The sequence below is a fragment of the Leptosomus discolor genome, chromosome 3 (genome assembly GCF_034619465.1).
Source record: "Leptosomus discolor isolate bLepDis1 chromosome 3, bLepDis1.hap2, whole genome shotgun sequence".
NCBI classification, from domain to species: Eukaryota; Metazoa; Chordata; class Aves; order Leptosomiformes; family Leptosomidae; genus Leptosomus; species Leptosomus discolor.
In genome coordinates, this window is record NC_141393.1 from 65,752,454 (window position 1) to 65,768,830 (window position 16,377).

Sequence of the window (16,377 nt, forward strand, 5' to 3'; positions counted from 1 at the left end):
CCACATAAATGATGACAGATTTGCAGAAAGTATCCAAAAGCCCTTTTTTATGGTTTCTAATTTAACCTTAAAAAAACCCTAATTAGTGCTTGTACATGTTCTTTTTTCTTTGAAATATAACTGAATTCTTTAGCATTTGCTGAGTTCTAGAAAATGCCAAACTAATTCCCTTTAAAATAATCAGAAGACAGAAACCATTCTCTACAATAAAACTGATACTAGAACGTGTACAGAAAGTTTTATATATTAGAATCTACAGAGTACACTGAAGTGTCTAATGGTCTGCATGAAATCTACACCCCCAAACTACATATACAAAAAACCCACAAAGATCTTCCACGTTTACTGTTCAAAAACTTTAGCATCAGAAGAATTACTATTACATTTTGTTGTCAAAAGAGTATTTTGTCCTTCTTAACAATAAAAGGATGAAACCTTTGGTACTGCTACTTTTCTGTAGAACAACTTCTTCGTATTATTATTTCTATCATTGTATTTTCAACATTTGGGTCTGTTTGAGATGATAGTACAAATATTAGTTAAGATTTGTGAAAGCAAAACTAATGTACAGGTCATAGATGTCTAATTAAGCTTTTGGTAATTAATATATTATTAAAAACCAATGAGGAATATTTATGCTGACTTCTGGACAATACCTGGTACTGTTTTCAGTAAAAATAGCCCCATCCTTCCTCCATGTAATTCTTGGGGTTGGTACTCCTTCTGCAACACACTCCAGAACAGCGGAAGTATTTATATGCACAACAGCAGTCTGAGGACTGTTTTGGATTGTAGGAGCCACTGTAAAGGGAAAAAATCACTGATGATATAAGAAAAAAACTTTACACTGCAATGATTGAAACTAAACACATGAAAACAGATGCAGTAACAGGTATGGGGAACATTGCATAGACAGAAACAAGTTTCTTACCATTTTGTGTAGTGCACAATAATTGCCATGACGCAGTAGGGAATGAAAAAGAAAGTTTGTCTCAAATGCACTGTAAAGATCATCTTTGCAAGTTACAGCAAGGGTTATCATATAGCTAAAACAGTAAAAGAGTTCAGCATATTTAATTCAGCAAAATAAGGCTGTGGTGATATCCTTGCTTCCTAATTATAAATGAAGGAGAAATAAGGATTTTAATTGGACTAGTAAGGACAGTCAGTGGGGGGGCACAGTGTAATGCAGGTACATAAGACTGGGTTGTGAACAGAACAGAAACAGGAAAAGAGTTTCTTATCATGACCCGAGAGTGAGAATAGAACAGTTTCTTGTCAGACTAGAGGTGAGAAAATAAATAGATTTAAAATGAAACTCAGGCCTATGGTAGTACAGGAGAAGCATCAAGATCCATAGGGCCTGTTCAAGCCCTATCTTCTTACTATCTCCTGCTTACACGTTCAGAGAAGCCGCCACAGTTTTCAAGTAACTTGCAAGACTGGTGGCCAAGCCAGCTATGAAACCTAGTCCCCCAAGGTGCCAGTCAAAGGCTTTTAAGAATTTCCCTGAATTTGTCCAAGAGAATTTCTGAGTCCTGGAACTGGGTGTTCATTCTGGATGTATCCTGACTCCATACTGGGACGATGGCTACATGCACAGCACACCCCATTAGCAGGAAGCACAGACAAAGAGTGAGCCACAGTGAGTCCCCAACAGGTCCTTTAGTGTCAGGGACAACTGTGCACTCAGATGGTGGTGCACATGAGGTAATACACATGGTCCCACAGTTTAGACGTGGCCTAAGTGGCCAACACTTTGCTAGAAAGAGACTATTAATGCTTCTTTCTTGCCATTTGAACTTCTTCAGAAGTACCATGCAAAGATCAAAATGCACAAGAGTGGATCCATGACTTTACCATGTACTGTCAGCACGAACTCCCTGGTCATTTTTCCTGCGATATTACTTGCCACACATGTATAGCTTGCTGTATCGCTGAGGTCAGCATTATTGATCTGCAGGTAGCGCCCATTGGATAGGATTCGAACGCGAGGAGTTCCCTAAGGTGAGAGAGAGAGAGTGACAAATTTAACTTTACCATTGTTCTCTTTATGAATATAAAGCATTCTTTTATTGCATAGTAATAAAAGCTATGAAACACGGATAAAGATAAACCAGCGACTCAATTAATTGCTGGCTTAACTTTTTTTACATCTGTGAAGATAACAGGGTAAACAAAGTTTTAAAAAAGTATCATTGCTTAATAGTTCCCCCTTGAAACCCTTACTGAGACTCGTGCCTGAATAAGACAGCTCTTTTGGGTTATATAGCCAAAGGCTTCTGAGTTTTTATGGAAAGGGGGAGCCAACAGTACGTGATGAATTTTATTTATTTTTTCAAAAACCCATGCACACTACAGACAGAAGAAATACAAGCTTCTCCACACTGTTCTTCAAACATCACAGTCTTGATCAGGTGGGAGCCAGCATAAACTTAGCCTACTAAGTTTACTAGCCAGCAAGTTTACTAGACAGCATTTCTGAATATGAGGATACCACTCTTCTCAGCTCTACAATGACCCTACAGCACCTGCTAGGCAGCCATTTGAAGTCAATTTTTTTTTACCACAACCAGTCTGGGTCATATCCGCTTGAATGACTGACAGTAATATCAACTACAAGTGTTCAAAAACCTGACTGGATTAAAAAACCCCACCAAAAAACAGTAGAAAAGGAACAGAAACTCAAAACTTTTCCAGTATGTGCTACCCACACTTTTGGTGAATTTGAAAGCTGACATTCCCATCTACTCTTTTGGTTAGAAGTTCTGAGAATAGGAACTACAACAGATACGTGAAACTAGTACCGTAGTACGCTGGTCTCATACTAGGCAACAACTCAGCAAGTCTATCCACACAGAATAAACAGCAGTGCTGGAACATCACAGGTGAAATGATTCACCACCAGAGTGGATTACAGTCAGATTTTGGGTAATAACTTGTATTTCCTGTTGAGTACACAGCCTATGCTATGGTTTCTAAACACAGAAGCATATAGATTACAAAAGACAGGTAATGAAGCTGTCATTTAATCCTTATGCTCTACTCAAGACACGTCAGAAAACCCACCTTTGAAAAAAATACAAATTCAGCAACGCTTTTAGTATTTCAATAGAGCCAGATTAGGTCAAGACGCTTCTACCTACTTCTTTTCTTAACACTCAACGTGCATTTCTAAATCAACGAAGAGTACAAGGACTCCAAAGCTGCTAGAGGTTAGATCTTTCTGTAGTTCTGCTACCAAAAATGGTGGTGCTGCGCAATTACATCATTAAGTGTAACAGAGGTCGAGAGCAGACCTCAAAATCTGCACAGTGGAAGACAGCAAAACCAGGAAGAATTACATCCTCCACCACAAGGCTGTTTCACAAAAAGTAGTGATGATTTTAAATAACACTGCAATGCAACCTGAGAATCTGACTTTCTCCAATCCTCTCTTGTCACTGTGAAACCTCATTTCTTCCAAGATAAGGAGGATGACACGTGACAGAGCACCTCTCTTTCCACACCCAAGGAGAGCTCTTTCCCAGCTGCTTAGTATTAGTAGGCTATTACATTTCTTTGAGGTTGAGAAAGCAACCAGGCATTCAGGAGGACACTAATGTTTTCCTGATGTCGGGAGTATGTATTTATAGAACCTAAGCTGAAGAATGAAAAGGACAGGAGGGAACATGAACATATGACAAATTAAGAGTGCCGTGCCTGAACCAGTTCTTTACTTAAATTTAGTGCTGAAGGAGAGCTAACTCTAGAGATGGAAATTTCCTACTCTGTTATAAATCAAAAGGTAGAGGACTGACCATACTGCACAACCAAGATGCCTCAGTCCTCACATACTGACATGGAAGGCAAGAGGAGAACTAATATTACAAAAGCTAATTCACAGGTTATCAGATGAGTACCTATATCTATCATAGCGTTCCTATATGGAGTTCTGGTGAATACTTTAACAGTGGCTTCTTTTCATAATTTGTTTTTGTTAAGTATTGCTTTTCAAAATACAAGCTTTCGAAGGATGATGGAGGCAAAAAATATTCATGTACTTAGCTTCCAAGTCTTGTTCAGCTTTGCTTTCATAAAAAAAAAATCACTACCGAGGTAAAGAATTAACCGTTCAGAAGAAGAGTGTTTCTGCTAAACTTGTTTATAGCTACTTCTTGTGGTATAGTCAAGGTAACATTCCCTACAGCGCCTAGTAAGACATAATCACCCACCATATTCTTATTTTTTCCACTAATATTTCATTCTTCTAAATTTATAATAGAAAAAGACTCTGAGGAATGGCATGTCAGAAGGAAAGTGAATAAGCAGAACTCCAGGTTAAGACTACCAACAGACTACAGTTAAGGCAGACACAATTCATAAGCTTAATTTGTTTCCTCTTTATTAATGAATAAAGATCAATGGAGGGAAAATTATCAATTAAGTTCAATTAATAACCGAACTTAAATTGTTTGATTGGAAAGTATCTGATTTCCGAGTGATCCCAAGGAAGCGGACGAGAAGTAAAAAATTCTTTCTGTATAAACCATCCTCATCTTGCTAATTGTCTCTCAACCAGCAAAGACTCGACGCCTTAACATGACACTACATGGAATTCCAAGTGAAAAAAGATGCATTTGATACAAAATTGTAGTGATTAGCAACCCATTTGCTTTGCTTTTTTTTTTTCCCAACGTAAAGAATTTAAATTCCTTTCTAAATGCCACTAGAATATGAGGATGCATAATATACCCAAAGGAAACATATAGTGTAGTCTTTTCTCAGCTACCTTTCCTGGGAAGCCATTCAGGAGTATACCGAAGGCTTCTAGCATTGTTCAGAGGATCCAGGATGAGCAAGGGATCCCCCTAAAGGAAAAAAGAACAAGTAACAGCGGGATGGCCACTTCACATGCTTGCTAGCTTCAGGTACTCATTTAGGACTAACTGTATTTATACTGGGGCTACTAAGCTTCTCTTGAAGTCGAGGCACCATAACTTGCACTGCACTGAAGGGGCAAGTGAGCACAATAAGAAACCTCAAGCACTGTGTGTAAAAAATAAAGGGAGCAAAAGACTAGTACAAATAATGTAACCACTATACCTCTAAAAGTTCTCCATTTTTAAGCCATGAGATTGTCGGAGGTGGCACAGCATCTGACTTGCATTCCAGTATAACTTGTCTATTCTGCAACACAGTGAAGTCCTGTGGACCACTGGTACCAGCAATGTTAGGAGGAACTGTTACAAAAATTAAGAAAAAAATAAACACCACATATATGAGCTACTATATTAAATTATTCATTGAAACTTTCAAATTTATTTCTTAAGTTTAAAATAAATGTAAAGCTACAGTACCATTAATTAGTTCTACTTTTCAAAGGCTGTGTTAAACATACCACATTTGTTCAACTGGTGAACCTAAGTCACACACTGGAAACTACTGTGACAGAAATTAAAGTCCATTCTCAGTGAGAGCATCAGCATTTAAGCCAGACAGAGCAGAAATCACCTGAGTTCCATAAACTGTTCATCAATAAACATGGGAGTTATAATCTTCAAGAAGAAACCCAAGGCATATTGTAGAACTGCCCAAGTCTCATGCTCCCTTTACTGTCATTACATTTAATGTATTCATTTCTAAATACATTTCTTACCTTCTTCTACTGGAAAACTAAGATGATCACAGATATCATTACACTTCACATCTTTTTTCAGTAAGCACAATAAACTCAATCCAACTGAATACTGATACCTATAAACTCCCTAGGTATTCAAAAGACAAGACTTGGAATTATAACAGAAATCAGTTGCACCAGGTGGAATTTACCATTTTAACTGCGTATCATGTGAACAGTTACCCTTATTCAGAAATATTAATTATGATCATATGGTGTAATATCATTTTCTCAAAACACGTAATATTTCTTCTTTAGTAGTATGTAAATTGTTAAATGAGTGATACATGCCTTAGTAGCTTGCACTTCGAAGGAATATTTTTTTTCCTAAATTAAACTTACCATGCACTCTTACTAAATATTCCTTATCATCATCTCCTGCTAGGTTAGACGCCAAACATGTGTATCTTCCTGTGTCCTCCACCTAGAAACACAGGAACAACTTCAGCAGAAACCTCAGAATACAGGAACAGTTCAGAAAAACTGTGAAATACAAACATGGACAGTAACATATAACAGGCAGCACTTGAATACAAACACAACAGAAAAGGAATGTCTGAAAATAAATTAATGAAGTTCTTGAAAACTTCTTTATTTTACCATGGTAGGATTGCACAGAGATTGCTTAGGAGTTGCAGGACCCCATAAAATCTCTCTGGATGATGTGACTCTAGCAAAATTCCTTCTCTTTGTGATGACTTTTGCAAAAGGTAACCAATAGATGGCTACAGGTATCCATCTAAGCAAGGGTCAGTTTTGGGTACTAAGGAAATCTTTTTGTATACACATACTCATTAATACCTTTATGCTTTCTCCTTCCTGTAAACTCATCATTGTAAAGACAAGAAGTGTTTGCTTTACAAACAAAACAAGCAGCAATCAGTCCCGAGCCCTGTCCCACTTCTGCTTGATGAACTTCAGTCTAGCTGTCCACAGCTTAGTTTATTAGTGCAGGTTTTTAAAGGTTATTTTTCCCTGTACTCTTTTATTGTCTGAGTTCATCTGAAAGTCTTTCTGTTGTCTTTATTTACCTTTTCTTAACTTGCTCACAGATGGCTGCTAATGCAGCCTTTCTCTGTAGTCTATGGCTTATACACATGAGAAGCAAACGGATATTTGGAAAATCCAAGCTAATGGAAAGAGAAGAAATGCTGAGGAGGAACTCTAAAACATGAAAGAAGAAAAGCAAGAGATAGTAACAAGAGTCAAATTGATAGGAAATGAACAAGAACAGATTACAGACACAGACTAAAATCAGAAATAATCCCAGAAAAAGACAAGTCCCTAGCATTGATTGTTCTGCTTTGTAACAAGAAGCACCAACAAATAAAAAAACCACAAAACTCTGAAATGAACTTGAAGTAACAATGCTCAGAAGAGGCAGAAGTGATTTGGCACTCTCCACCCATAGTACTACTGATTGTTCAGTATGGGAAACTCCAAGGCAAGGCTTGAAAAATATATTCTGTAACCGCAAATACAGGTGGATCATTTTATAGAACCTTTTTAGGACATCTGTTAGGACGGTCCTAATAGTAGGCAGTTCTGTGCCCTCCTCTCAGGTTTGCAAAACTGAGCCTATTTTGAAACAAATACTCTACCTGAGCACTGGTTATTCGAAGGACTTCTCTTAGGACATGAACATTATCATTCTGCAGAAGTGGGCGCCCATCCTTCATCCATGAGATTTTGGGGACTGGAATGCCAGAAGAGTTGCAGAGAAGATCAAGAGGGTTGTTAACAATGACAGAGAGCTCTTCTGGTTCATCTGAACCATTGATGTGAGGTGGTTCTGTGGAAAGAAAAACATTTGAGTTCTTCATTGGCTCAAAAAGCCTGTAAAACATGATACACAGCCTTGTGGTTAGCGTTTGTAGAATTAATCTACATTAGCATTATTTCTGTGCCATAAACTTACCGAGTATCTCACGTAATTTCAATCTGCCTCTGTCTATTAATTTGCATATTTTGTGGGTTGGAATTATTAGTTAGAAAATGTTTTCATAATCCCAGGTAAAATATATAATATCAGTGAATATATTTATTAGCCCTTTAGCTGTTAATACCGTCAGCTGTTGTACCTTCAGCTGTGCTATCATCCTGTCAAGCTGAATTTCTACTAATCAAAGTTATTTATTTAAACCAAATCACTTTGTAAATTAGTTTACTATTAATTATAGCCTACTTCAGTACTTAGGAAACGTTGAGAAAAAATACATACTATATTCACACATCTTTAGCTATCTTCCATTTCCTTATTTCTCCTATTTATCACAGTAAATGATTCTTGAAAATACCACTTAACCCTAGAAATTTTGTTCAATTGTTGTCCTGAGTAGATACTCATTTACAGCTCACATTTGGTTAATCTAAAAGGTTAACACTTACCCAGCACTTTTAGGGAAAAGTGCTTGCTGATATCTCCAGCTTCGTTGGATGCTACACAAGTGTATTTGCCTGTGTCACCAATGTCTGCTTTTACAAAATGAAGGACCATTCCTCGGTTACTTGATGTCAGGTGAGCTCCGAGGCTTAAAGGATGTCCATTTTTAAACCAGGACATAGTGGGGACAGGAGTGCCATCAGTAAGACACTTCATCGAAGCTGAACTGCCTTTTACTACAGTCACATCCTCGGTTCCTCCTGCGTTATCCAAGCTTGGTGGTACTGCCAAGAAACAAAGATCTGATTCATACACAGTACAACCCAGGTGTTAAATCTGAATACAAAAAAGCTGGAATGCAGCTACCCTTTTGCATTTCCCCACTTACATTCATGTTTAGCACACATGTTAAAATTCACTTAGAAATTATACATTATTATTCTTTCTAAAAAAACCCCTGTGACACATTATGGGTGCCAATTCAAGTAAGGACTCCTCTAGGGTTCAAACACTTTCCATTAAAAATACACATTGAAAAGTTAATGTTTCCCTAATGATTACCTATGTTAAGATATACTTGTGATTGTCTGCAACCTCGTGTTGGTGAGAAAGAAAACTGAATATCAGGTTTAAGAAATTAAGAAATAAGATTCTTTACATAAAGCATTTCACAGAAACTCACCAAAAACTTGAAGGTTGTAATGTTTGTTATCCACTCCAGCCCTGTTAGATGCTACACAAGTGTATACAGCAGTATCTGATATCTGCACTCGGGCAACTCTAAAGAGAAAATCATTTTAAGCAAGCTGTAAATGGAATACATTATATTTATTATGGCATGGTTTGGAACAAATTTTGTTCTTGCCTCCAAAAATACTAGCAAAATTATGCTGATATAGCAAAAGAGAACAGAAAACTCAGCTAGTTAAAATTATGAAAACCAACCTGAGAACTTGCCCAGCTGACAGCAACCTGATTTGGGAGGAGACAGACAGAGGAAGGCCATTCTTTAGCCAGTTTATGTGTGGTGGTGGGGTTCCAGTAGCAGTACATTCGATATTTAGGGAGGTGTCCAAAAGGGCAGTGAGGTCTTCTGGTTCATCTTTATTATTGGTTATTGTTGGAGGAACTACATTTTTCAAATGTTGAAAAGGAAGATATTAAAACTTGCTCTTAAAATCATTCTGCATGTGTTACCTTGCAGGAAGTCCTGAACCTAATGCCCCACAGGCAATTCAGTAAGATCCCCATTTTTTTAAAGAGTAAATCCTCTAACAACAATATGGAGCATTAATAAATTATCCATTTACATATTTAAAATCAGATGCACTTTCGAATGATAGAAGAATTACCTCTTCGATTTGTCAGTCTGTGGCAAATGAGGGAGCTCAGAGCCTGAAGCTCGTGGGGAGAGAATGACAATGCAGAAGAAGCAAGCAGTCAAGCCGCAGAGGGGATGGGCTAAACCACTTAAGGGCGAGATGGGACTTGGCAGTTTGCTGCCACTCAAACTTACCTACTTAAATAAATCTTAAATAAAGTGAAAGCTAGAAACATGCAGGAGGAAAGTTAGTTTATTAACTTCTGGATGTGTATGCTAGCTTAATTTTTAAATATAGAAAATTTCAAAATGCCTGGTTAAGTATTCTGGTTGATTATTCTAACAGAACTGCTTTGGGGGATTTTTGGTTTTACATGTTAGTTTGAAAGCCTTGGCCTTGGGGGCAAGAGAGTAAGTCCTCTCTTACATAAAGAGGCCCAGCCACATGCACCTCCAAGCTCTGGCTGACTTAAGATTAAAACATGCACTATGACATTTGCATAAATAAGACCACTTAAGTTGGTTATTGCTTGAATCTCAAGCAATACAAATTGACCAAAAAAGTCTCCACTGTTGTGTAGTGCCATTCTGTCCCAAAAAGATACATTGTGGTCATTCAGTATTGTTATTTATTATATCAAAGGTCATCTCTTGCTACTTTGCTCATGCTTGTATCCCAATTAATTCCGAGTCTCTTTAAAACTGGGATAGACACTTACACCGCTGTGAAACACTGCCCATGCAGAACTCTTCGCTCTTTCACACTAGTCATTGTACTTCATGAACACATTTTTCACCAATTAAGACGTGAACTCTCTACACTCCTAAAGAAGAGTTAGGCTCACTGTCTTCTGTACGTCAAATTGTGCAAGAGAAGAATTTATTCCAAAACTCTTATCAGTTTTCTTTTACACTCTAGGGTCCTTTAACTATTAGTTCCCTACCATACTACTCTGATTTTAGCTGATGTACTTTGGTTGGAATTAGTGAAGATAAACTAACACAACAAAAAAGCAGTATCATAGTAAATCAGCCCCACGTGTCTCTTAAAGAAAATCCCTAAGAAGAATTCCTTTATTATGAAATGCATCAAAGGAATTAATTTCTATTTATCCCAAAACACATTTACCAGCAATTTCAATCATTTTGTCATTGACAGAACTTCCTGTGTAATAAACCGTGATATCTACAGTACATGAAATTAGAAACACATGCATGTAGTATTACACTGAAGACAGGCATTCATTTCTTGGCCATCTCTTGGGAGTGCTTATGAAGATAGGATTATGGACCAGATTTCAGTTTCACATCTGCGAAAACTCACCATATACATTCAAATTGAAAATTCGGTCTTCCTCTCCTGCAGGATTAGTAGCCACACAAATGTATTTTCCTGTATCAGAACTGAGAGCTCTGAAAATGTTTAATGTGCTGCCATCTGGAGTTAGTCTACAAGCAAGGTCATAAAACACAGCGAGTTTGTTTACATATTCTTATAACCTGGCAAATAAACAGTCAGGTTTGTACATTTAAATCAACTATCTCTATCCTCTTGGGAACAGTGAGAGAACCATTGTTTTTGCAAAATACTGTTTTTAGAGATAGGCTAGGAAGATTTTCCTAGAGATGTCCTGTTTATTCTTGTATTAGGATTCAATTCCAACCTAGCTTTTGAAGAACCCGCAATGAAAAGCATCAAAAGTATAATGTTTCTGTGCCTCAGATCTTTCCCTTGCAAAGGAACTTAATGGACCTTATTGACCTTAATAAATTTTAATAAACCTGATGAACTTTAATGGAATTTATTAACTGAGAAAGAAATGGATATCATATAGGCATCCCTGTACAAAAAAAAATAAAATAAAAGTAGTAATAAAGTATACTAGTTTTATAGAAGCTAAAGAGGTGGGTGATGTTCTTAACCTGGCTAAGCTAAGACTCAAGCCCTCTTACACACCCTCCTTAGGGCCCTCTTTTATGCTCCCTCTTTAGGGCCCTCTGAGGTATACAATTATAGAAGAGAATGCAGCATCTGCTTATTTTTGCTTGCCTTATTCTTTGTAAATCATCACTGGCAAATGTTTTTCCATCTTTAAGCCATTGCATAACAGGCGTGGGCACTCCATTGGCATTGCAAACAAGCTGCGTGCCTTCTCCCAGGAGGACACTGACTTCACTAGGCATTTCAGAGCCAACAATATATGGAGGAACTGGAAATGCATGATGGAGGGAACAGAAGATTCATCAGCAAGAAACATAATCTAAACTATAAAAAGTTACACTGCGGTAGCTCATGAGTAGCAGTTTTCATTCATTTATTACAGTACATAAACCTAGCTTAGAAAGTATATGATTACACCGTTTCTAGATGGGGTTCTGCAAAGATAAATTCAAAGTCACTTTAATCATTCCTTAAAACAGCTAACTTACAAAATTATAAAAACATGTTCTTTGACATTATATTTAATATCTACAGTTACCTGCTCAAACGATACTAACATGCACAATAATATTACGACAAAATCCCATTTCATTAAACATCACAAGGTACTTTAAACAATTAAATGCTTTTTTAACTCTTCAGCATGTGCTTAGTGCACAGTCAAATGCTCTATTGCATCAAGACCACCATATTCCAGTTAACAGCCAGACACTTACTCTATGCTAACTATCAGCCATTTTTAGCCTGTTCTAAAGAACAAGGATGACAATCATTCTATCCATCAAGTCAAGACTGTCAGTCCCACTAGAAAGTTTTGAGCATTTCAAGCAATTTCAGTCATATTTGATCAAACAAGCAGCTTGATATTCAATTCCTAAACTTGGGGCGAAAACTGGCAGGCAGGCAGGGACATACACAAAAACCAGCACTCCTGAAGACTGATCGCTATGATAATTACTAGTTCTGTTCGGTCTGCTGATGGCCAGCTATCACACAGGGATGTGCCAGCACACTCAGCTCACAGATGATGCTGCCTCCTCTTCCTCAACCAGCAACTGCCGGCATAGGAAGGGACGATGGCAGAAAGCTGGAGGTGCTATATAACAGGTGTCTTATTGGACATGGGAGGAATTAATGGGGATGAGTCATTAGGAACAGAGGAAAACAAACACACCTGCAGTGTAAGAGTGATGTGCAGCGAGACAGGAGACAATTCTATAAGAAATAAGGGTCTCTCATTCGAGCAGGGAAAAAAATCATAAGGAAATTCTGCCAGTATTTCTTTGCTATCTCCTCCTATTTGCTACGGCAAAAAGGACAATAGGTATCAGTGCTTCTGAAAGCACGTATTGGTGCTCCACACTCAATCAACCCATGTAGCTTCAATGTTCAGCAAGGATGTGATCAGCAGCAAATACACACAGCCTTTCTGATTGCTTTCAAGTTCTCCTGCAATCAGAGGTTAGGAATATTCTTTTTCATGCAAATTTCTGACTAACAAAATAATCCTCTAACCTATTTTCCCCACTGGTTGCAAATGATAGAAATAATGGTCCATATTCTTCACTTTTCTACATGTTTATATTGTCTCAGTGCCTCTAATACAAAGACAGTGTCATAACCAACTGTTAACCAGTTCTGCTCAGTGCACTCTCATGGCTTACCTTGAATAGAAAGAACATAACTTTTCTGAGCTTTTCCCTCTGTATTTGAGGCAATACATGTATAGGTCCCACTGTCTAGAAGCTGAGAGTGAGCAATCTGAAGCTTGCTTCCACCAGGTAAAATACGAACTTCAAGAGAATCGGAGTTTTCTGAAAATAACATATAGTCATTCCAAACCAGGCCACAGAAAGCAAACACAGCTTGAGATATTTTTTCATCAAAATTTCAAAACAAAACAAAACAAAGATTCCCATCAGTTAATGTAAGAGTCTGTCTAGAGACAGACGAAGAAGAAACAAAAAATAGACAGCAAATACCACAGTGGTGCCCCAAAGGGGGAAGATAAGAGCAGAAAAGAGCAGGAGAGAACGTTACCGATTGGTTTTCCGTTCTTAAGCCACACTAATGTTGGTGGAGGAATTCCAGTAGCATCACACACAAAGGTAACAGGATTACTGACAGTTTCATTGATCAACTCTTGTTCAGGGCCTTCTATATTTGGTGGCACTATAAATTGAGTGGAAGCAATAAGAATGGTTTGGTTACCAAATATTTTTGTAAACTGATTTTGAATTGTCTACTCTACAATGTCTATGGTATTATAATAACTACTGCAGATAATGCAGAGTATGCTCACCATAAACATTAAGATGGAAATTTTTATCATCTCGCCCTGCAATATTTATGGCTTTGCACACATATTGGCCCGTGTCAGAAACCTAAAACAAAAATAAATTTAAAAAAACCTTATTATGGAGTCTTATTTTAATGCTACAGTTTAGAGATATTAACAGCCTTTGCCTCCGGCAACACAAGGTCCTTTTCACAGAATGAAAGGCCTCCAGCAAATGCATTTCCTAAGTACAGCTCATAGAACAGACCAATAAAGAGCAAAATAATTGATTAACAGTAGCAGAGTAGTGGCAGATGCAGCATCCCACAAGCCTGGCCTACCTCTGCAGCCTTGATTCGTAATGTTTGCCCGTCTGCTAAGATCTTCATGTTTGCAGACTCTGAAATTATGCGCCTGTTCTTGTACCAGGTGATGACTGGTGGTGGAATAGCATTGGATTCACAGTCTAACATCACTGGGGTGCCCACTCTCACGTTCAACACTGTCAGTGAGGTTCCACTATGGTCTTTGATGCTTGGGGGCACTGTAGAAGAAGCTCAGAGTTATTTCTGCCTTTGTTTTGTGAGAGGGCAGAAAACAACCTAATAAAAATAAATACAAAATACTGCATTTCCAAAGCAATAGATATTATTTCAGAAAATAGTAAAAAACAAACCAAGGACAGTGAGGAAACTCTTCTTCTGACTTTCCCCAGCTTGGTTTCTGGCAATACAAGTATATTCACCATCATCTGGTAGTTTGGCTCGGGGAATCTGCAGAGTCCGAGCACCTGAAGTAAAGAGAGAAGGCCTAAGATTTATTCTGTGATTATTGTATCAATCTCAAACGCTATTTTAAAATTGCAGGTCCAAGAGACCGAGCACAGGCACTAAAGTAACCTCAGATTCAAAAAAGCACTGCGTTGTCATTGCTTTTTAAGGTTCATTAATCCTTAAAAAAAAAGAAAAAAAAAAAACAGTCAAGAGAACTAAAACTTTAGGGTAAATTTCATGAGTGCTGTTAATTATAAGTTCGGCCCACAAATACTCCTTTTAGACCTGTTTGTTTTGTAGCTGCTAATAGCTGTCTCCTAACATAGCTATGCCCTTTCTACTTAACTGTCACTATCTCATTCTTTATTCCCCAGTCTCACCCATTTCCATTCGTGAAGCTACTCACTGCCTCTCCCTACAGGCACAGATGCCTCTACTGCTATTAAGCAATTTCCATGTCTGTGCCTTAGTCTATGCTGTAACACAGCCCCAAGCCACATTATATGAGCAAGACAGAACTGAGCAACACAGCAAGTGATCTTCACTTGATACCCTCGGCTGAAGATAAACAGCAGGAGCACAAGTGACACAGATGCTCACAGATCCTATTTAGTGAGGAGCTTTGAACGGTTATGGAGGCCTCAGAATACAAGGATTTATTCCTGAGAGTTCAGCATTAATCCAGTTTCCCACTGAAGTCAGTGGAAAGGCTTTTACTTCTTGCCATCTAAACCATCAGAATTTATCTTAGCCTCCATCACAATTTCTGATCATTTCGTTGAAAGGTAAGTCAAAGTAACTTTACTTTAATCAATAACTGTATCAGAGCCCCTCTGTTATGTGACTTGCCCTCTCGTCTTTTCCACGCAGTTTAGTTCAGCGCTTTCAGTCTGAGCCAGTTTTATTTACAAATGAACCCACCCAACAGCCAAGAAATTATTAAACACAGTAGGCCAAGTGTGTTGTCTACTCACTGGAGCAATACTACTAACACACTGGCTTCATAAATAATGGCCATTACCCTTATCAAGACAAAACAGACAGAAGTTGAGTCCAAAGGCTGTAGAAATAGCTGAGATTCCTCACCAGGCACAATAAAAGTGTTGGTGTTTGAACTGATAGGTTTTCCATTCTTGAGCCAGCTGAGATCAGGAGGTGGAAAGCCAGTGACCTCACAAGTCAGAGAGATGAAATTATTCACCACGACAGTCAAATTCTCAGGACTGGTACCAACAACACTTGGAGGAACTGTGGAGAGAAATACATTAACAGTATCTATCACAGCATCAGCAAAGAATATTCCACAAGATCCTGATTTACTAAAATAAAGCTGAATTGCTGAGTTTTGCCGAAGGGCCAAGTTGCAAAAACCTTTCACATCCTACGAAAGGATTTGCTGCTTTTTGGATGTATTTGGAAATATGACTGAAGCCACTTAACCATCATTCCTGTTCCTATAATTCACAAAAATTTCAATTATTTCATTTGCTTGAGATTTGGGAAGGCTAATTAACCTGTAAGAGATCCTGCAGTTCGTGACTAATGCACTACCAATTTTTAAATACTATACTCATAGGACATGTGCTATGTAAGGCATCTAATCACAGAGAACCAAAAATTATTCCTTCTGATACAGTTCAGAGTTCTTTTGTTAACCAGACAAACCTGTTGTTTAATAGAGAGCTAAGCAGTTTACAATTCTGGCATGCAAGCATTGCTCTAAGGGGTGTGTTTTTAAGCTTACAAGTCCTAGTATTTTTAAATACAAGAATATTTTGACATTTGATCTTTCTACATGAACTATTTAAAATGAAATAACTGTAAATCCCTTCATTTTAATAAACCCCAAGTTTTAGTTTCCATGTTTTTTGTAGTGTGGATATATAAAACAGTTAAGAGGAAAGCAAAAGCATGTTCTTGGCTCTACTGGGTGGAAAAATCATTCCAAAGAACACAAAGAATCCTCCTCTTCAAAGACAGAAATGTTTAAGCATTTCGGACCATATCCACCAGAGATACTC

At 37.8% G+C, this 16,377-nt stretch overlaps 1 protein-coding gene across 1 annotated transcript in view; it reads right to left on the reverse strand.

Moving 5' to 3' along the window:
* HMCN1 (hemicentin 1) overlaps nucleotides 1-16,377 on the reverse strand; it is a 223,361-nt gene that overhangs the window by 32,835 nt on the left and 174,149 nt on the right. The window contains exons 58-73 of the mRNA XM_086463037.1: nucleotides 15,443-15,604; nucleotides 14,260-14,373; nucleotides 13,925-14,127; nucleotides 13,608-13,689; nucleotides 13,346-13,477; nucleotides 12,970-13,119; nucleotides 11,414-11,573; nucleotides 10,688-10,812; nucleotides 8,988-9,171; nucleotides 8,725-8,822; nucleotides 8,048-8,326; nucleotides 7,261-7,451; nucleotides 6,002-6,083; nucleotides 5,086-5,222; nucleotides 1,861-2,002; nucleotides 657-801 (exon numbers count right to left, since the gene is read on the reverse strand). Coding sequence (XP_086319163.1) covers nucleotides 657-801; nucleotides 1,861-2,002; nucleotides 5,086-5,222; nucleotides 6,002-6,083; nucleotides 7,261-7,451; nucleotides 8,048-8,326; nucleotides 8,725-8,822; nucleotides 8,988-9,171; nucleotides 10,688-10,812; nucleotides 11,414-11,573; nucleotides 12,970-13,119; nucleotides 13,346-13,477; nucleotides 13,608-13,689; nucleotides 13,925-14,127; nucleotides 14,260-14,373; nucleotides 15,443-15,604 — 2,386 coding nt within the window. The remainder of the gene's footprint in view (nucleotides 1-656; nucleotides 802-1,860; nucleotides 2,003-5,085; nucleotides 5,223-6,001; nucleotides 6,084-7,260; nucleotides 7,452-8,047; nucleotides 8,327-8,724; nucleotides 8,823-8,987; nucleotides 9,172-10,687; nucleotides 10,813-11,413; nucleotides 11,574-12,969; nucleotides 13,120-13,345; nucleotides 13,478-13,607; nucleotides 13,690-13,924; nucleotides 14,128-14,259; nucleotides 14,374-15,442; nucleotides 15,605-16,377) is intronic.